This window comes from Amblyomma mixtum, chromosome 1 (assembly GCF_055824585.1).
Source record: "Amblyomma mixtum isolate Tamu chromosome 1, ASM5582458v1, whole genome shotgun sequence".
NCBI lineage: Eukaryota > Metazoa > Arthropoda > Arachnida > Ixodida > Ixodidae > Amblyomma > Amblyomma mixtum.
Window position 1 is genome coordinate 159,586,185 of NC_143012.1, and position 15,440 is coordinate 159,601,624.

Below are 15,440 nucleotides of genomic sequence, written 5' to 3' on the forward strand. Positions count from 1 at the left end.
AACCGGGAGGCGCGCACCTTCGGGGAACTGGACGCAGTCACTTGACGGTATGGAGCCATCTTAGAACACCAACGAGCCCTCCAGAGGACCTACCCTCCTCCCGACAAAGACCTTAGTATAGAGGAGTCGGTTGCCTGGAGACAACTGCAGACTAATACATACCCCAATCTGAGTTCACTCACCAAAATCTATCCTTCCACATATGACAACAAATGCCCGCTATGCGGTGAACACCCCACGCTTTACCACGTTACATGGGCCTGTCAGAAAATGCAGGCAGCGCTGATAAACGCACCAACACCGGAGCAGTGGGAGGCTGCGCTGTCCAGCTCGAAGCCGGAAGAGCAGCTCAAGCTAATCGACAGGGCTCGCAAGACTGCAAAGGCCGCTGGGGCCCTGGACTGAGGGCTCCACCTACGCTGCGAGAAAGAACCCTTATACAATAAAGTTTTTCATTCATTTATTCATTCCCCCCTTCCTGTACGGTGCGGTTAAGGTGTCCACCGAGATGACTGAGAACTACAGCGCCATTTCCTTTCCTCAAAAAGCGTTGCGTTCAAAGGGCAAGGCATCGCGCAGAACGGATGGTGGCGTTACGTGGACTCCCAGGCAGTGCTGCAACACGCTGTCGCGTTCAACTCTTAAAGGCGAACCTTAAGCGCCATTAATTAGCAGTCAATTAGTGCTGAGTGATTAATCAGTAATTAGTCATTATTTAGTAATTTATCATTTCTTCGTCGGCAATTATGTGTGACGTCATCCAGTGATGACGTCGCCTGTGTCACATAGGCAAAGGGGTGCGGAAAACGCTTTCGCCTCTACGCACTTTAGACAGCCAAAGTACCCGCTGAATTTTTTTTTTTCATTTTGACGTTTTCGACCTTATTACAGCTCTATTTATGGCTAAATCGGTCTCTCGGTTATTAGACCTCAGTGATATATGAATAGAGATAGACTTGAATGTAGTACTCAGTATTGCTTTCAAATCTGTGCCTCCTTGGTGCATAGGACGAGTGAGGATATTCGGACATAGCTTTCCTGTCATGCAACTTCGTGTCTTGAATGGTGTGACTCATCTTACACAAGTTCCCAATGCAAAAATAAAGTTGTGCACACCGCAGACAAGAAGAAATTTGTGAGGTTTCATATGTACCGCTCAAACAATTGCTTGTGCATCCATTTTGTCAGCGTTTCAAGCATTGCAGAGCATGTTTCACACTCTTGAAACATCATTAATTTAGTTTATTGAAGCTCGACAAGTGCTGTTTCATGCCAAACTTCTAGTCACGGGCACTGCCTACCAGGGAATTGGCAAACACAGTGCTTTAACTACGATCTGCCGGCGCTTATGGCGTCTCTCGCAATGTAGGGAGACCCCGATAGCTCACATTTTCAGTTCGTCGTTATCGGGATCGCAGTGACTCTATGATTGTTCGTGGGAATCTCGTTATCAGCCACTCTAGGGCACAAAATAAACCAGATGTGGACATTATAGAGGGAGCTTCAGAATGCGCTTACTTGTCGTTCTGAATGCCTGGTTTCGCGCGGCGCTAAGCGTTGTCTGGCCTAGACTGTCAAAGGGTGTAAGGGGCAGAACATTGCCCACAACATGAACTACAATAAAGGAGTAATTATTCATTGGCATCCATTTAAGCGCTGCCGTACAGCTACAAAGGAAAGCTGTACAGCTTTCTCGGAAACCTCGCAGTCAAAGAAAAATTTATTCTTGTCTGGGGTTTCCCCTAAACCTCTAAACCTTGGTAGTTTCCTCTAAACATTGGGCCAACACTGTTCCCACTTGAAGTTAGCGATCAATTCGATCTCGCTCTACCATAAGCTTGCCGTGCCGGTTAGCTCAGTTGGTAGGGCGACTGCTCCGGTGAAGCGGTAGTCCCGGGTTCGTACCCCGGACCAGCACGAATTTTTGTTTAACTGCGAGATTTCAGAGAAAGCTGTACAACTTTCCTTTAGCCGTATGGTTGGCTTGGTTTGGTTTATGGGGTTTAACGTCCCAAAGTGACTAGGGCGATGATAGGCACCGTAGTGCAGGGCTCTCTAGATTTCGACCACCTGGGGTGCTTTAACGCGCACTGAGATCGCACAGTACACGCGCCTCTAGAATTTCTCCTCCAATGAAATTCAACCGCCGCGGCCGGGATCGACCCCGCGTCTTTCGGGTCAGCAGCCGAGCACCATAACCACTGAGCCACCGCGGTGGCACGGTTGCACTTTGGCGGATGCCAATGAATAATAACTGATTTATTACAATTTTACTCCACTTTGGGGGTTTACCCTAAACATTTGACCAGCATGAACTATAACGCCCCAAAACAGAGTTCAAGCTTTGAATAGTAAACAATGCGTGATGAAATTAAATCACTTCCTCCTACCGAAAATTCAAGGAGCTCAACACTCGACGGGACGTTATTCTGATGGCCAGTAACTAGGCCGCCTGCTTAGCTGGAAATTAGGTTTTTTTTTACGATCGTTTAATAATTCCTAGCAAATGGCGGTAATATTGGCGATAACTTACATCGCTGAACGAGACAGCATGGTAAGGACGCACGCAATATAAGACCGACAGGATTTGCGGCTTGGAAAAAAGATCTTATGACAGTACTTCCCTCCGCAACAATGCGATTCCTACCACATTAATGCTTAATGGTGCCTAAAACTGCAATACTTCCCTAGCGCAAAATTTTAATGACAATTTTTTGGGCCCTGGTGCACACTCACACTCTAGTGGCGCTGAGGAGGAAATATAAAACTATATGTGTGCTAAAAGCCCTAGTTGTATTTTAACGAACCCCAACACGGAAACTGCAATTTCCTCTTTCCTTGGGTCCTTAAAACCAAGCACAGCAGCTGGGGTTGATGACCTCGAAGTTTAGCCGATCATAGCTGTTGCTGATATTTTATGCGCTCTTTTGCGTAATATTGGTAATGAAGCTTTAACTAGCGGTATATTCGATGATAGCATGAAGATAGCCAAAGTCGTAGTTATACATAAAGGAGGTCGGCATGATGATATAAACAATGCCGCCCTATCTCAGTCTTGCCTGTGTTCTAAAAAATTTTAGAGCGTCTCCTGAAAATGCGATTAACTAGCTTTCATGAAGGGAAGAATGTATTTGCTGCAGTGCAATACAGTTTTCGTGAAAATAACTCTACAGAAATGGCATAACAGAATGCTAAAGAAAAACTGTTGAGTAATTTCGAGAATAAACAATTTACCGCTGGATTGTTCTGAGATTTCAGGAAGGCTTTCGACTTGATTAAGCGTTATATTCTCTACCGAAAACTCCCCTTCTACGGCATCCGAGGCGTAGCGCTCACTTTGATTCGCATGTATTTATCCGGCAGATTGCAATACACATACCTTAATGGTTTGTGTTCCCAGTTAAAAGAGATAACATTTGGTGTTCCGAAGGGCGCAATACTGGGATTGTTGTTGTTTATTACGTATATTAATGACTTTATAGGCATTCCACATACCCCTAACACAATTATCTACGCTGATGACACTACCTTGTTTTTCTTTGGAAATAATTTTGCCCACCTTTCATGCAGAACTAACATACGGTTAAATGAATAATACTTTGCAATCTGTCCACCGGATTGTGAACACACTGCCCACCTTGGCAGGTGGCAGTTTAATGATTGGTCGTTCGCGAACAGCAATATGAAGTGCTCAAGGCCCACCGCTCCGAGCACCTGCGATCTTACGGCAGCGGCGCATTGCTCAACCACTGCACCTGTCCGCCAGCAGGTGTAGGAGGACTCCTAGGTATATATGAATGTAAAACTACTGAATAACCTTATACATATAAGCCAGTCAGCCTACTACGCTATCGCGAAATACCCTTCAAGCTGAGCTTAAGTGTCTCCTCTATTTACACTGCACAGCTTTCTGCAAACCATCGTTCCATCCGATACTGTCAGAGGAAAAAAGGAATGTTTAACCTTTCCTGTTTGAGAATACTAGGGTGGCGGGGATAATAGGATTACGACATCTTGTGTGCCGTGTTATTTCTGGCGTTATATAAGACAACAGGTTCATTGGTAAAAAGCACAAAAGGGAATCTTCAGCTTCTTTCGGCGTGGTATAGAATTTTCTGTCGTAAATTTAGAGGGCGAATGTAGTCTTGGAAATTCATTAAAGGGACTATGCAACGAACTAAAGTCGCTTCTGAATGTTTTCAGTGCTTAGAAATGATGCTAAGAAGCATTCACACCAAGTATGAGTCTTCGGAGCTGAGCCAGCAATTTATTATAAATTTTTCAAAACCGTGTGTTTTCAATTTCGCGGGTCGATTGGTGTATTCGCAGTGACCGATTTTAATAATAAAATTGTGAAAATAGACGTCACTAGTCCCGTGACGTAGGCAACCACGACTTCACGGGCACACTTCCGGTAGCCGTGAAAATCGTCTGCTCGTGCCGCCGCGCGATACCCTCGGGCAAGCGCGAGCCAGGGCATTGCCTTAGCGCATATGGTTTCCGTCGGGAGTTCGAGAGCCACTCGCAGTGCCTTTGCCGCGGTGACAAGCAAAGAATCCGACACGCGCCTCAACCCAGCAAGGCGAAGAGAGACCGTAGATATGCTGCCGACGCTGCTGCTGGGGCGCTGGGTGCGACAAGCGGAAGTCGCAAACCGAACGTCAGCGAATGACGTAATCATGGGCGGGGCCCAGTCTCAGAGCTGTTTTCTTAAATTTTTTCTCATGAACCGCGTGTAGGAGTTCAGGGGGAAAGGAGGAGCATAATTTTTAATCGTCTCTCACTTCGGTGTTATTGATGTTAGCTCAAAAATTCTTGCGCTGGGGTGACGAGTGATGGAATGCCTACCTCCGTCCTGCTTTACTTAATCTCAGTTAATTTATTGCATAGTCCCTTTAAATACAAACCTAACTGCCGTTTTTCTGTTCCTTTGTGCCTCTTGATACTGGAATGAACGGAAGAACAAAGAACGAAGACAGTAATTTCTTTGGATTGGGATTTATTCTTTTCGCTTTTAGATATTTACAAAACAGCAACAAGAGTAGCCGTGCCAATACAACTGTAACAGACTAGCTAAAAGTTTCAAGTTGTAACAAAATTGCCGCGATAATAGGGCGTCAATCAATCAGAATGATAACGTGTGCCGTGTCATTGCTGGCGTTGTGTAAGGCAACTCGTTCATTGTTAAAAAGCAGAAAAGGGAATCTCCAGCAGCTTTCGGCGGGATTCAAGGGCATTCAAGGCATAGAATTTTCTGTCATAAATTTAGAGGGGGAATGTTATCTCGCAAATATATTGAACACAAGCCTAACTGGGCTTTTTGTATTCTTTTGAGGCACTTGATATGGGACTGAATTTAAGCACAAATAACATGTAATTTGTTTATTTTGGTATTTATTTCTATCGCTTTTAGATATCTACAAAGCAGCAAGAAGGGTAATAATGCGAATGCAAGTGTAACAGGGCAGCTAAGAGTGCGAAGTTGAATAAAATTTTTGTCGCTGCTTCAGGTAACTGCATCATTGCCACTTTCTAATCATCATTGTCACCACTACTCGAACTGCGCCCGCCGTAAGACAAAGGTGTCTGCCATTGATCCCCGGTGAACCCTGTCTTGCACCAGTGCAGCCTCGCTATTAAAGTTCTGAATGTGACGTGACTTTCCAGTGGCCAATGCCTGGTCTGGAGCAACTCGTCTTGCGCTTCAAACAAAGCCCTTCGCAGATCAGTGGACGTGTACTAGCCGCATGCGCAACATTTCTTTCACTTAGCAATAGTCTGTTAGGCTTGAAGGAGAGAGCGGGTCAGTGCTGGTCGGTTAACCTTGGCGGTCTCCGTCTTTGGCAGAGATTCCAAAAAGAAGACGCCACCGTAGAGGTGCTTGTGGACAGCTAGGTTACCTGAAAAAACGAACAAGGTAAAATTGGTCTCGTAGCAGACATGGTGCCGCCAATAACTTGTATTCTCGACAGCAGCCCGTCCGTCAGCGGATAACCTCCCGCAGAAACACTATGATAAACACATAATTATCATTCACTCCACTTCGGGGCAATCGCTTCTCTTAACGAAGTTCACTTATTCTTGATTTGGTTTGGCTACCCAACTTTCGCTTAAGCTTCTATTTAATGCAGCTCTCAGTTCCCTCAAATTAATTTCCCCGCTTTTGGTATTCTCTTTGCTTTTTTAATAGCCGGATTGTCAGCTATGTGCATTATATTACCTGGCTGAGGGCACCTTATATATATTTTTTACTCTTGTGCAAGAAAACGTGTTCGTTTAGTTTTTTCACGCTTTCATTCTGCTCTTTTCACTTCTTGGCGCTGAACTTATCGCTGCTGTTGCCACTGGTCTGTGGCAGTTCTTAGCAACCTTTGAAGGTCTTCAAGCCTCAATGCCTCGGCTGTGAAGGGAATTACTGAAAAGCTCATTCGGATATCTACTCTCCTTTAAACGGAGGCAGGTGAGCTTAAGCTAAGATTGTTTTAGCAACAACCGTATGTGATCTCAATCCACCTGATTTCGTATTATCTTGTTCACCTCTCTCTTGAAGTCTCCGTTTACATGAGCAACCGTAACATCACCGGTGCTCTCTGATAACAGTTCTTTGCACTCAAAAACAAATAGAGGAACCAGTGCGCAAGCGTTTCTTTATCTCTGCATTTTAAAGTTCCCCAATCAAAACAGACCATTAGGCAGTTTCGGCGGGCTAGATTGCTATGAAACACCATGAAGGGAACAGTGCAAACTGAGGCTTACACAGTAGGATCATCGTCAAACTGTGTGTGTCTCAGTTGTCGTTGTTCACGTCAAAGCAAAAGAGGCGAATACTTGCACATTGAGTAAGATAGTAGCTTTCAAACACCTTCATTCCTTTCGGAGCACACGCTACGTAACAAATGCCTCTTTTTTGCGACTTTTAATAATGGACTCAGCCTCACTTTGCTCTGAGCCTAACACGTCTTGTTGTTTCGTTTTCTGCAAGCCGCTTAGAACAGATTAGAAAAGCAACGTGGTACCACCTCTTTTGTGCACCAAAGTATGAAGAGTTAAGGGAAGTAATACTGCCGCGAATCTTTGTGTTTGCTCATTCTTCAAGGCTGCCGATACGCCGTTTTTTCGCTTCGTTTGTGACGCAAGACGCGCCTAGATTTATCTCGATTGATCGGATCAAGGTGGATCCGATTCTACGTTATTCCAGAATGCTCTAGTAACTTTCCAAGCTTCATTTCCAAATTTCGCTATCAGCTTTAAAAAGAGCACTGCCGAGAGCAGCGGGGATTCTGTTCTACGACCGCCGAACACGCTTGTTCCTACGCCGCCGCCAATTGATTGATTGGTTTGGTTTATTGCTGTTTAACGTCCCAAAGCAACTGAGGCTATGATAGACGCCGTAGTGAAGAGCTCCGGAAATTTCGACCACCTGGGGTTCTTTAACGTGCACTGACATCGCACAGCACACGTCCCTCTAGAATTTCGCCTTCAAGAAATTCAGCCGCCGCGGCCGGGATCGAACCCGCGTCTTTCGGGTCAGCAGCCGAGCGCCGTAACCACTGAGCCACCGCGGCGGGTCCAAGTGATTGAGTTCGTTGCGGGCGCAAGTCAGCCCGAATAAAGAGTTTTAAGGCGAAAGCCTTTAATGCCTCATACTGCCGTTAGCAGACGCGTCGGCAGCCGTGTCGACAGACGCGTCGGCAGAAGTGTCGACAGACGCTTCGGCAGCCGTGTCGACAGACGCGTCGGCAGAAGTGTCGACAGACGCGTCGGCAGGAGTGTCGACAGACGCGTCGGCAGCCGTGTCGACAGACGCGTCGGCAGATTCGTCCCCCTTTCGGCGTCACTGCTTAAAAGGCTCAAGGTTCCAGCATTAATAAAGGCGCATCTAGTGAATGCATGAACTTCATAAATAAAATAAAAGGAGTAAAGTCAAAAGAAGGAAAATAAAAAATAAAAATAAGAAAATAAAGAAAAATGAAAACAAAATAAAAATGAAATGTGGAAATAAAAATAAAAATAATAAGGTTAAGAAAAGGCAAAAAAATAAATAAAAACCAAAATATGAAAAATAAAAAAGTAAATAAAAAGAAACAGCGGCCAGGAAACGCTTTCGCCTTGCAGCACTTTAGAGAGCCTAAGTGCCTCCTGAATTTTTTGTCTAGGAGCCATTCGCGTTGTTTTCCTTTTCGCCGGAATGCAGTCACCACTACGTGACAATAGGATCAGATGACGTTGCTACGACGTGGCCTCTTATTTGATGTCAGCATTAATAAAATATTTACCCAAAGATTCCTCTTCTCGCTAATAATATTTTCGAGCGCCGCTGCGCAGTATGCATAGTCGTGGTCCATATTCATGATCATGACTCATAGTCATTCTGCAATGTATCATGATTCAGCATTTCAACGCTTTCGCATTCTCGCATGCAAGCATTCGTAAGCGTCTCTGACGCATTTTCCGGCGCCCTCTTCTACGGCTCCTCTCTCTATCCTAATCGCACCTTACGGTGCGATTGAGGTGTTCATATAGAAGTGATACCGTTACCGTGCCTTTCAATTCCTGACAACCAAACATTCATTCTTTCCTCTTCACGCTGCCGCCGTTCCCTCATTCTCCGCGTTCCTCTTAGCTATCGTCCTCTTTCGTCCTCCGCTGCGCTCTGCGTTCCATCTCTTCGGTCATCCGCTGCCATATTTCGCTCGGTTAGCGCCGAGGCACACCGCGCAACGCAAAAACGGGCGCCTAAGAGCTGCGCCAGGGGTAGGAAACTCCAGTTATGTTCGGTTTCAACTACTCCAGCACAACCTGGTGACTGAAGGAAAACTGATGTCTAGAAACGAATAAATTCCTGTACATTCAGCAACACCAGAAACTGCCGAGATGGTCCATTTGTCTTCGGCACCGGCAAAGGAAGTGCCTCTGTTTTCGTAAGCAGTGGTTTGAACGCCGCTCGAGAATAGTGTTTTATTTTTTTCTCTCTCTTCTGGATTCCGTCGCCATGACGGCGATACGACGCTTTCGTTAGTTTTCCTCCAGCGGCTATGGGAGGTATTGGCGCTGTTGTCTGGATTGGCTGGTCAATGGTATTCATGGAAGTTTCCTACACCTGACTGCGCTCTAAAAAGAAAGAACCCCGGCAGCACAGCTAATCAGCCCAACATTGAAAACGTATTGGCAAAGCCGGTCATACAAAGGAACAGACTGAAACCATCCATTCCCAATATTGGGCCGGTACCTTTGCTGCTAAAAAGAACAGGTTTGGATCCGTTTCCCGAAATATTCTAGCAGAGAACATTTGCACCGAACAGTTCGCTGAGCGCACGCGAGTCCATTCGCACATTTCGCCCCGGCTCGTTAGTAGACGCTCCTGCGTTCATATTAAAAAAAAAAGAAAAAGAAACAACAGAAAAGTGCGTATAGTATAGGGAGTACTGACATTTTGTCAGATGACTATGCCGCAAGAACTTCGTGGTTCAATGATGTTTGTGCGGTAGCAAATAGGCTGTCGGCTTCCTGAAGAACATGTTTTCGCTTCACTGATGGCGTGAAAGCTGCGATGCCAGTTGCGTAGTAGTTTTGTTTCAAACTGTTTGCTTCCCTGGGTCGATAAGTGGCTGTCGAAAACCGTTTAGGCCACCGCGGCAGCGCTTCACTCGGCGCCAAAACTGCCCTGTGCGAAGTGACCCGCGCCTGCAGCAGGCAGAGGGGGAAAGCGCGAGGAGCACGCCAGCACGCTAAGTCCGAGCGCCGTCGTGCTTGATCAACGCCTATGAAAACCGCCCCTAAAAGAGGAATGCGGCTATTTCGTCAGCAGCCAAACTCAGTTTCGGTTCCCTGAATAGATCACGTTTCTGGTTTTACAAGTGTTGAAGACTCTACTCTGTCGGGACAAGAAAAAAAGCCTGACCCTCACTGCGTTTTTCAAAAGGCCTAAGCAGGCATGAGCGTCACCTCGCCGTCAGTGTCAGACTGTCAGCGAGCAACAAAAACATACTGTGTACAACTGACGCAGCAGAGTATATTAGCAACAGCGCACACCAGGATGGAGCATCTGCTGCGTCTGGCGGCTCCGGAGCGTGAGCGCAGGCGACGTGACCCAGACCGTGAATCACATTTTGACGCATTCTAGCAATGCTCCAGGGTCCAATCCACCAATCATAATGTGACACGCTGACCCCTTCACTCTTCCCCACCCACTCTTCTCACCCTCTCCTAATATTTTGTCCACCTTGCATCTCCGTCCACTTCCCTGAAAGCGGATGGAGGATTTCCTCGTCTGAAGCTTGCCACTCCCCCCCCCCCCCCCCCTCGCCACCTTCCTACCATGTACGTCTTCCTGCTCCGTATTTCTTTCCCTCTCCTCTCCTCTCAAAGTGGAGTGGGTGTTTCTCTCTCTCTACCTGTTTTGCAACCTGCCAAGCAAAGCTCCAGGAGGACGGACAGACAGATTTTTCAGCAAGGGAATAGACGATATGCGAAATGCGCAGCGCCATCTCTCGGCGCTCCGAGGACTAAGTCCTCCATGTTGGTACGGTACAGAAAACGTAACCGCTGCCCAGCGTTGGGTTAAAACGGCTGCGTTTCGTTTGAAAAGTAAAATGCCGATGCAGTGTTGCGCTACCCTCTCCACTGTGAAAAGACACTACGAAGCGTGCCAGAACTAGGTGCGTTCCAACTTTTCGCTTTTCTATTGTTTTACTCCGTCCCAACGTTTTACTAACACAAAACGCCATGCGAGGTGTCATGTGTCAGCACGCGGATCAGTGCGCAGCTTTTGCTTTCTGCGCTGATTTTTGACAAATCTCTCGAGGTGATTTGCGTTTAAATTAAGATAAGGACCACAGCCTTTGTTGTCTCTGATCAAAATTAGAAGCCGATTTCGTGCACTTATCAAGTCTCCGGTCGGGCGAGAATATATATAGACGCATACTTGAACAACGCAATGGAGAAGGTAATTTTTTTGAGCGGGCCAATCGCTCGTGCCGTGGCGAAATAAGTTCACTCGAAGAACCATATACCGATTGCTGCTTAGTTTGCTACGTGTTCAGTTAAGTTTTTCCCGTGTTCAGTTAGTTTTAGAAGGGCGAGCAAACTCTCTGGACCATACGCATATGTTATGCGCTATAAGGATGCTTTGTGAAGCAATACACCCTACGTATAAAAACTGAGGCGCGAATGCTTTATTTCTTGAGGATTCCTATACCTTCGATATGTGCAGCGACGAAAATCTAAAAAAAAGAAGCGAATAATATAGCTACTTTATTATGAAGGAGGGACGCAATTCTAAGCTAGAAAGTACGTGCAACAGTGTTCTGAAAACGCTTCAGGCCATAAGATTTTATTATCGTTGTGGCAAGCTCCAACAGCTTGCTTCGCAACAAAGCCATGTGGCCAAGTTTGGGAGTAAGCTAATTAAGTTTCGGAAGCAACTGAACATGCTAATTTCGCCCCTGCACACACAGTTTGACCAGCGTATCGAGTCCGTGCATGCACCTACAGCTGCAGCGTCTTTCTCTAATCAAGCCGCCGCGGTGGCTCAGTGCTTATCTGAAAAAAAAAAGCTGCGTCTTTGCTTACAATATTTTTAATTATATGTGCATGCCTACTTTCTTCTTGTTAATGTCGACTCACTGCGTCTTAAGCAGGACGCGGATTCAACGAATTTTGACGAAAATCAACCGACGCCGGGCTCTGAAACGGTGACGTTGAAAACCGCGGATGCACATTGCACATTACAGTAAAGGAATTGAATTACGCAGCTGGTCGAGCATCTTGTGTGATTATACTGCAATGCACGAAGCTCCTGCCGTCGGCGCGAACGAAAGTTCGCACTGTCACAGAAGTTTGTCTACACACGTGCGCACTCACCGCAAAATAACCGCACACTACCCTACCAGATGAATTCGCGTCCACCTGGGAATAAAATAGCCATGATAATGCGTGATGCATGAACTGGTGCTTTATTGCGAGCATTAAAACGACAACAGCACACGGTCACGGTTCGACTTTCCAACCCACTTTCGAGTGCCGATTATTGCGATCATCAGCGCCAGACTTCAAGCGAAGCTGAGGATGCGGTAGGAATAAGCTGGCGCTTATTGAAAGCACATACATTTGGTCAAAGATCAGCTGTGAAAACAACGCAGCAGCTGAAGCTTGCCTGTTGAAATTCCACTCGCAAGAAGAAAGTACGCATAGCAAGCGATGCACCAGCTCGACGAGCTCGACCGAGCCAAGATGGAAACCGAAAGTTGTGGGCGCGGTGTTGCCAGACCGCAAAGCAATTTCGCATATCGTCTATTCTAATGCTAGCGCACTAAGAATTCATGGGGCGCTCAGACTTCTGATGCGAGCATTCTGTGAACGCAGTTTGTTTAATGTCGATGCTCCCTGCAATCTTTACAATACAATGAATGCCTTTGCTGTGCTGAGAAGGAGGACGCGGGTTAATCTCCGGCCACGGCAGCCGTGTTTCGGTGGAGGCAGAACTTAGATAAATGCGCCCGTGTGTTGTGTGATGTCAACGCACGATAAAGAACCCAACGAGGTGTAAATTAATCTGGAGCCCTAAGCTACGGTTCTGCTCATAGCCAACGTGTTACGTTGGGACGTAAAAAACAACAATTTCCAACTTTTTAAGAGCCGCCGCGGTGGCTCAGCGGTTATGGTGCTCGGCTGCTGACCCGAAAGACGCGGGTTCGATCCCGGCCGCGGTGGCTGGAATTTCTTTGGAGGAGAAATTCTAGAGGCCTGTGTACTGTGCGATGTCAGTGCACGTTAAAGAACCCCAGGTGGTCGAAATTTCCGGAGCCCTCCACTACGGCGTCTCTCATAGCCTTAGTCGCTTTGGGACGTTAAACCCCACAAACCAAACCAACTTTTTAAGACGAGGCTCCGTACACTCGACCGTATTTTTTCGAGGGCGAAGATGGGTTACGGTGGATGAGGGTGGGTGATATTTCTGGATTGCGATGGTGGGGTGGGTAGGTGGAGGGGTGACTGATGGGTGGACAACTAGCTACGAGGGTGGTGTTTAGAAAAACCCTAGTTGGGCTATATGGCAATTGTTCACTCTGAAACAGAGCAAAAGACTAGCGGCCAGTGAAAGGACATTGGACAAGCTCTTGTCTTTTTTTCTATCTGTCTTTCGTCTGTCTTCTTTTTCGCTATTTTACAATGAAGGAGGGCGGGTGAGGAGCTGGATGGCGAGTGGTGCTTCTGGAGGGTAGCCGCCTTTTACACAGCCTCTTTGAATACGATCCGCCGTGGCGTTTTCGTTCCGCTGGTGCATGGGCTTCAGGTGCGTCGAGGCCTTACGGAGGGTGGGCGTAAGTGGGTTAGTTGTAGGTGGCGCTTCTGGAGGGTGAAGGTGGGAAGAGATGACTAGGTTAATTCATGATAGTGGTGGGTGGTTGGATGGGTAGCCCCTTAGCTTGGGGGGGGGGGGGACGCGGTGGGGAGCTGGCTATTGGGTGGTGTACTGCAAATGCTCAAGACAAAAATCCCTGCTTTTGCTGCATTGTAAGACTAGCACAGTGTTTGTGGTAAAATAATGAACATACAAAAAAAATATACGTCGAAACACTCCACTATGAGGGATGATTACATGGCGTAGGGACGATTTTATGCGAGCGTGTCTCTCTTCCAGCACATGATCACTGGTTCGATTTCAACGCACAGACGCGTTCTGCATGCAAGCCTGCTTTATGAGCAGCCGAAGCATCAAAAGGAAGCAGTCTCGCCATAGGAAGTGCCGCTTCTATAATTGATATGTACATGCATTTCAGGGCATGTAATGCGAAGGCAAAGTAACCGCTGGTCCTTCACTGTAACGGAATGGATTTCAAGATGAAGGCAAGCGTAGCAGGGGGCGGCAGAAAGTTAGCTGAGCGTATGAGTTTAAGAAGCTTGCGAGTATACGGTGGCTGCAGCTGGCGACGGACAGGGTTAATGGAGAGACATGGGATAGGTATCCGCCCTGCAGTAAGCGGAGTCAGGATGATTATGAGGTGAAGAAGTGGTGAGGGCTGGACTGCCGCATGGAGCACTCACGTTCCACAGTGGCCTTGATGCTCTCGGCGAGCTGCTGACGGTCACGCCTGCTACCTTCTTCAGTCAGTACGACGGCAGCTGCGGGCGCCTCACCCAACTCGTTGTGCGGTAGGCCCACCACGGATACCTCGGCAATTTCGGCTGCGTGTTCGCCAAGTAGCAGCTCTTCCAGTTCGGCTGGAGCGAACTGGGTGGACATGCACTTAATCATTTGCTTCAGTCGGTCGACTATGTAGAACCGCCCGTCTTTGTCGTAGTAGCCAGCATCACCTGCAAGGAGTATTGGGTCGTTCGTATCATAGCTAGGCTATAAAAGCGATTGCACAAGAAATGGTTTCCTGCTCCCCACGGCTCTTGTAGCGCTGTATGCGATACAGCTCACACGGTTAAGGAGAATATTGTCCAAGTATAGTGGCTTCCTCTATACTTTGCTCTCCATAATTTTCAAAGACATCGCAGGCAGATAAGTAGTTTTGGTCAGATAGCAAGAATACAACATCAACACTGCACAGACAATAAAAGCTGTTTTAAACGACATTAGGATTCTGTATATGGGAAACGCCAATCTTCCAGAAATGGAACATGCGAAAACAAATGAATATACATTGAATGTGTTACTATATTTTTTTAAAGGTTACACGCGTTTATCGTCAATAGAAATTTCGTCTTTGAAACACTGCTTCATAGTGCGGCATTTAAACGGTCGAAAGCGGCAGTGAGTCCAGCCGGAAGTCATAATGCCGCACAGATTCTTTGCACTTCCCATTAGAAAGCTCCCTGGAGTGTTTCTGTTTTCTAAGTTATGAATCAAGCGGCGACGTGCTACGGAGTAAGCCTATAAGTCTTCTCCTTTATCAGAGCATCTTGCTATACGCAGTGGGCAATTATAGTGTCGTTTACAGCCTCCTATATGCTAATCGAAAACTCAATTTAAACTGTTTTAGTTCGAATGCTTTTGCATTATTTTGGTTCGTCGCGAAATATATTGTGGAATGCATTCTATTGTGGCACGGCCGGTCTCCCAGAGGTACTTATAACGGTCAGGAGAACAGCGCTCACAGCGTATCTGACGCAGGACGTCGTGGGCTACAGTGAGACATGTCACCGGAGGACAAATGCGTACTCTACGCAGGCAAATACGGAACAACTTAACCAAACCAATGGCGGCATGCTTGCCGCCATTTACGTGGGGGCAAAGGAGAAGTCCAGACGTCATTCTGGCCTACGCTGTCTTCGCTTATAACACCTCAGTGCAAGAGACCACCAAGACGACAGCGTTGAGGCTAGTCCGCGGGAGGGAGGCAGCGACCACGCTCGGCTCTATGCTGCTAAACGTCACCGATTAAGACATCGTCGACGTCACCGGATACCTTCAGCGTGCATAGGAAGCCCTG

At 47.0% G+C, this 15,440-nt stretch overlaps 1 protein-coding gene across 2 annotated transcripts in view; it reads right to left on the reverse strand.

Annotated features, from left to right (window-relative positions):
* Positions 1 to 5,669: 5,669 nt before the first annotated feature.
* LOC149369521 (putative 4-coumarate--CoA ligase 3) overlaps positions 5,670 to 15,440 on the reverse strand; it is a 29,785-nt gene continuing 20,014 nt past the window's right edge. For both annotated transcript variants that reach the window (XM_089573587.1, XM_089573594.1), the window contains exons 8-9: positions 14,047 to 14,316; positions 5,670 to 5,900 (exon numbers count right to left, since the gene is read on the reverse strand). In XM_089573587.1, coding sequence (XP_089429713.1) covers positions 5,782 to 5,900; positions 14,047 to 14,316 — 389 coding nt within the window. In that variant the 3' untranslated portion in view covers positions 5,670 to 5,781. The remainder of the gene's footprint in view (positions 5,901 to 14,046; positions 14,317 to 15,440) is intronic.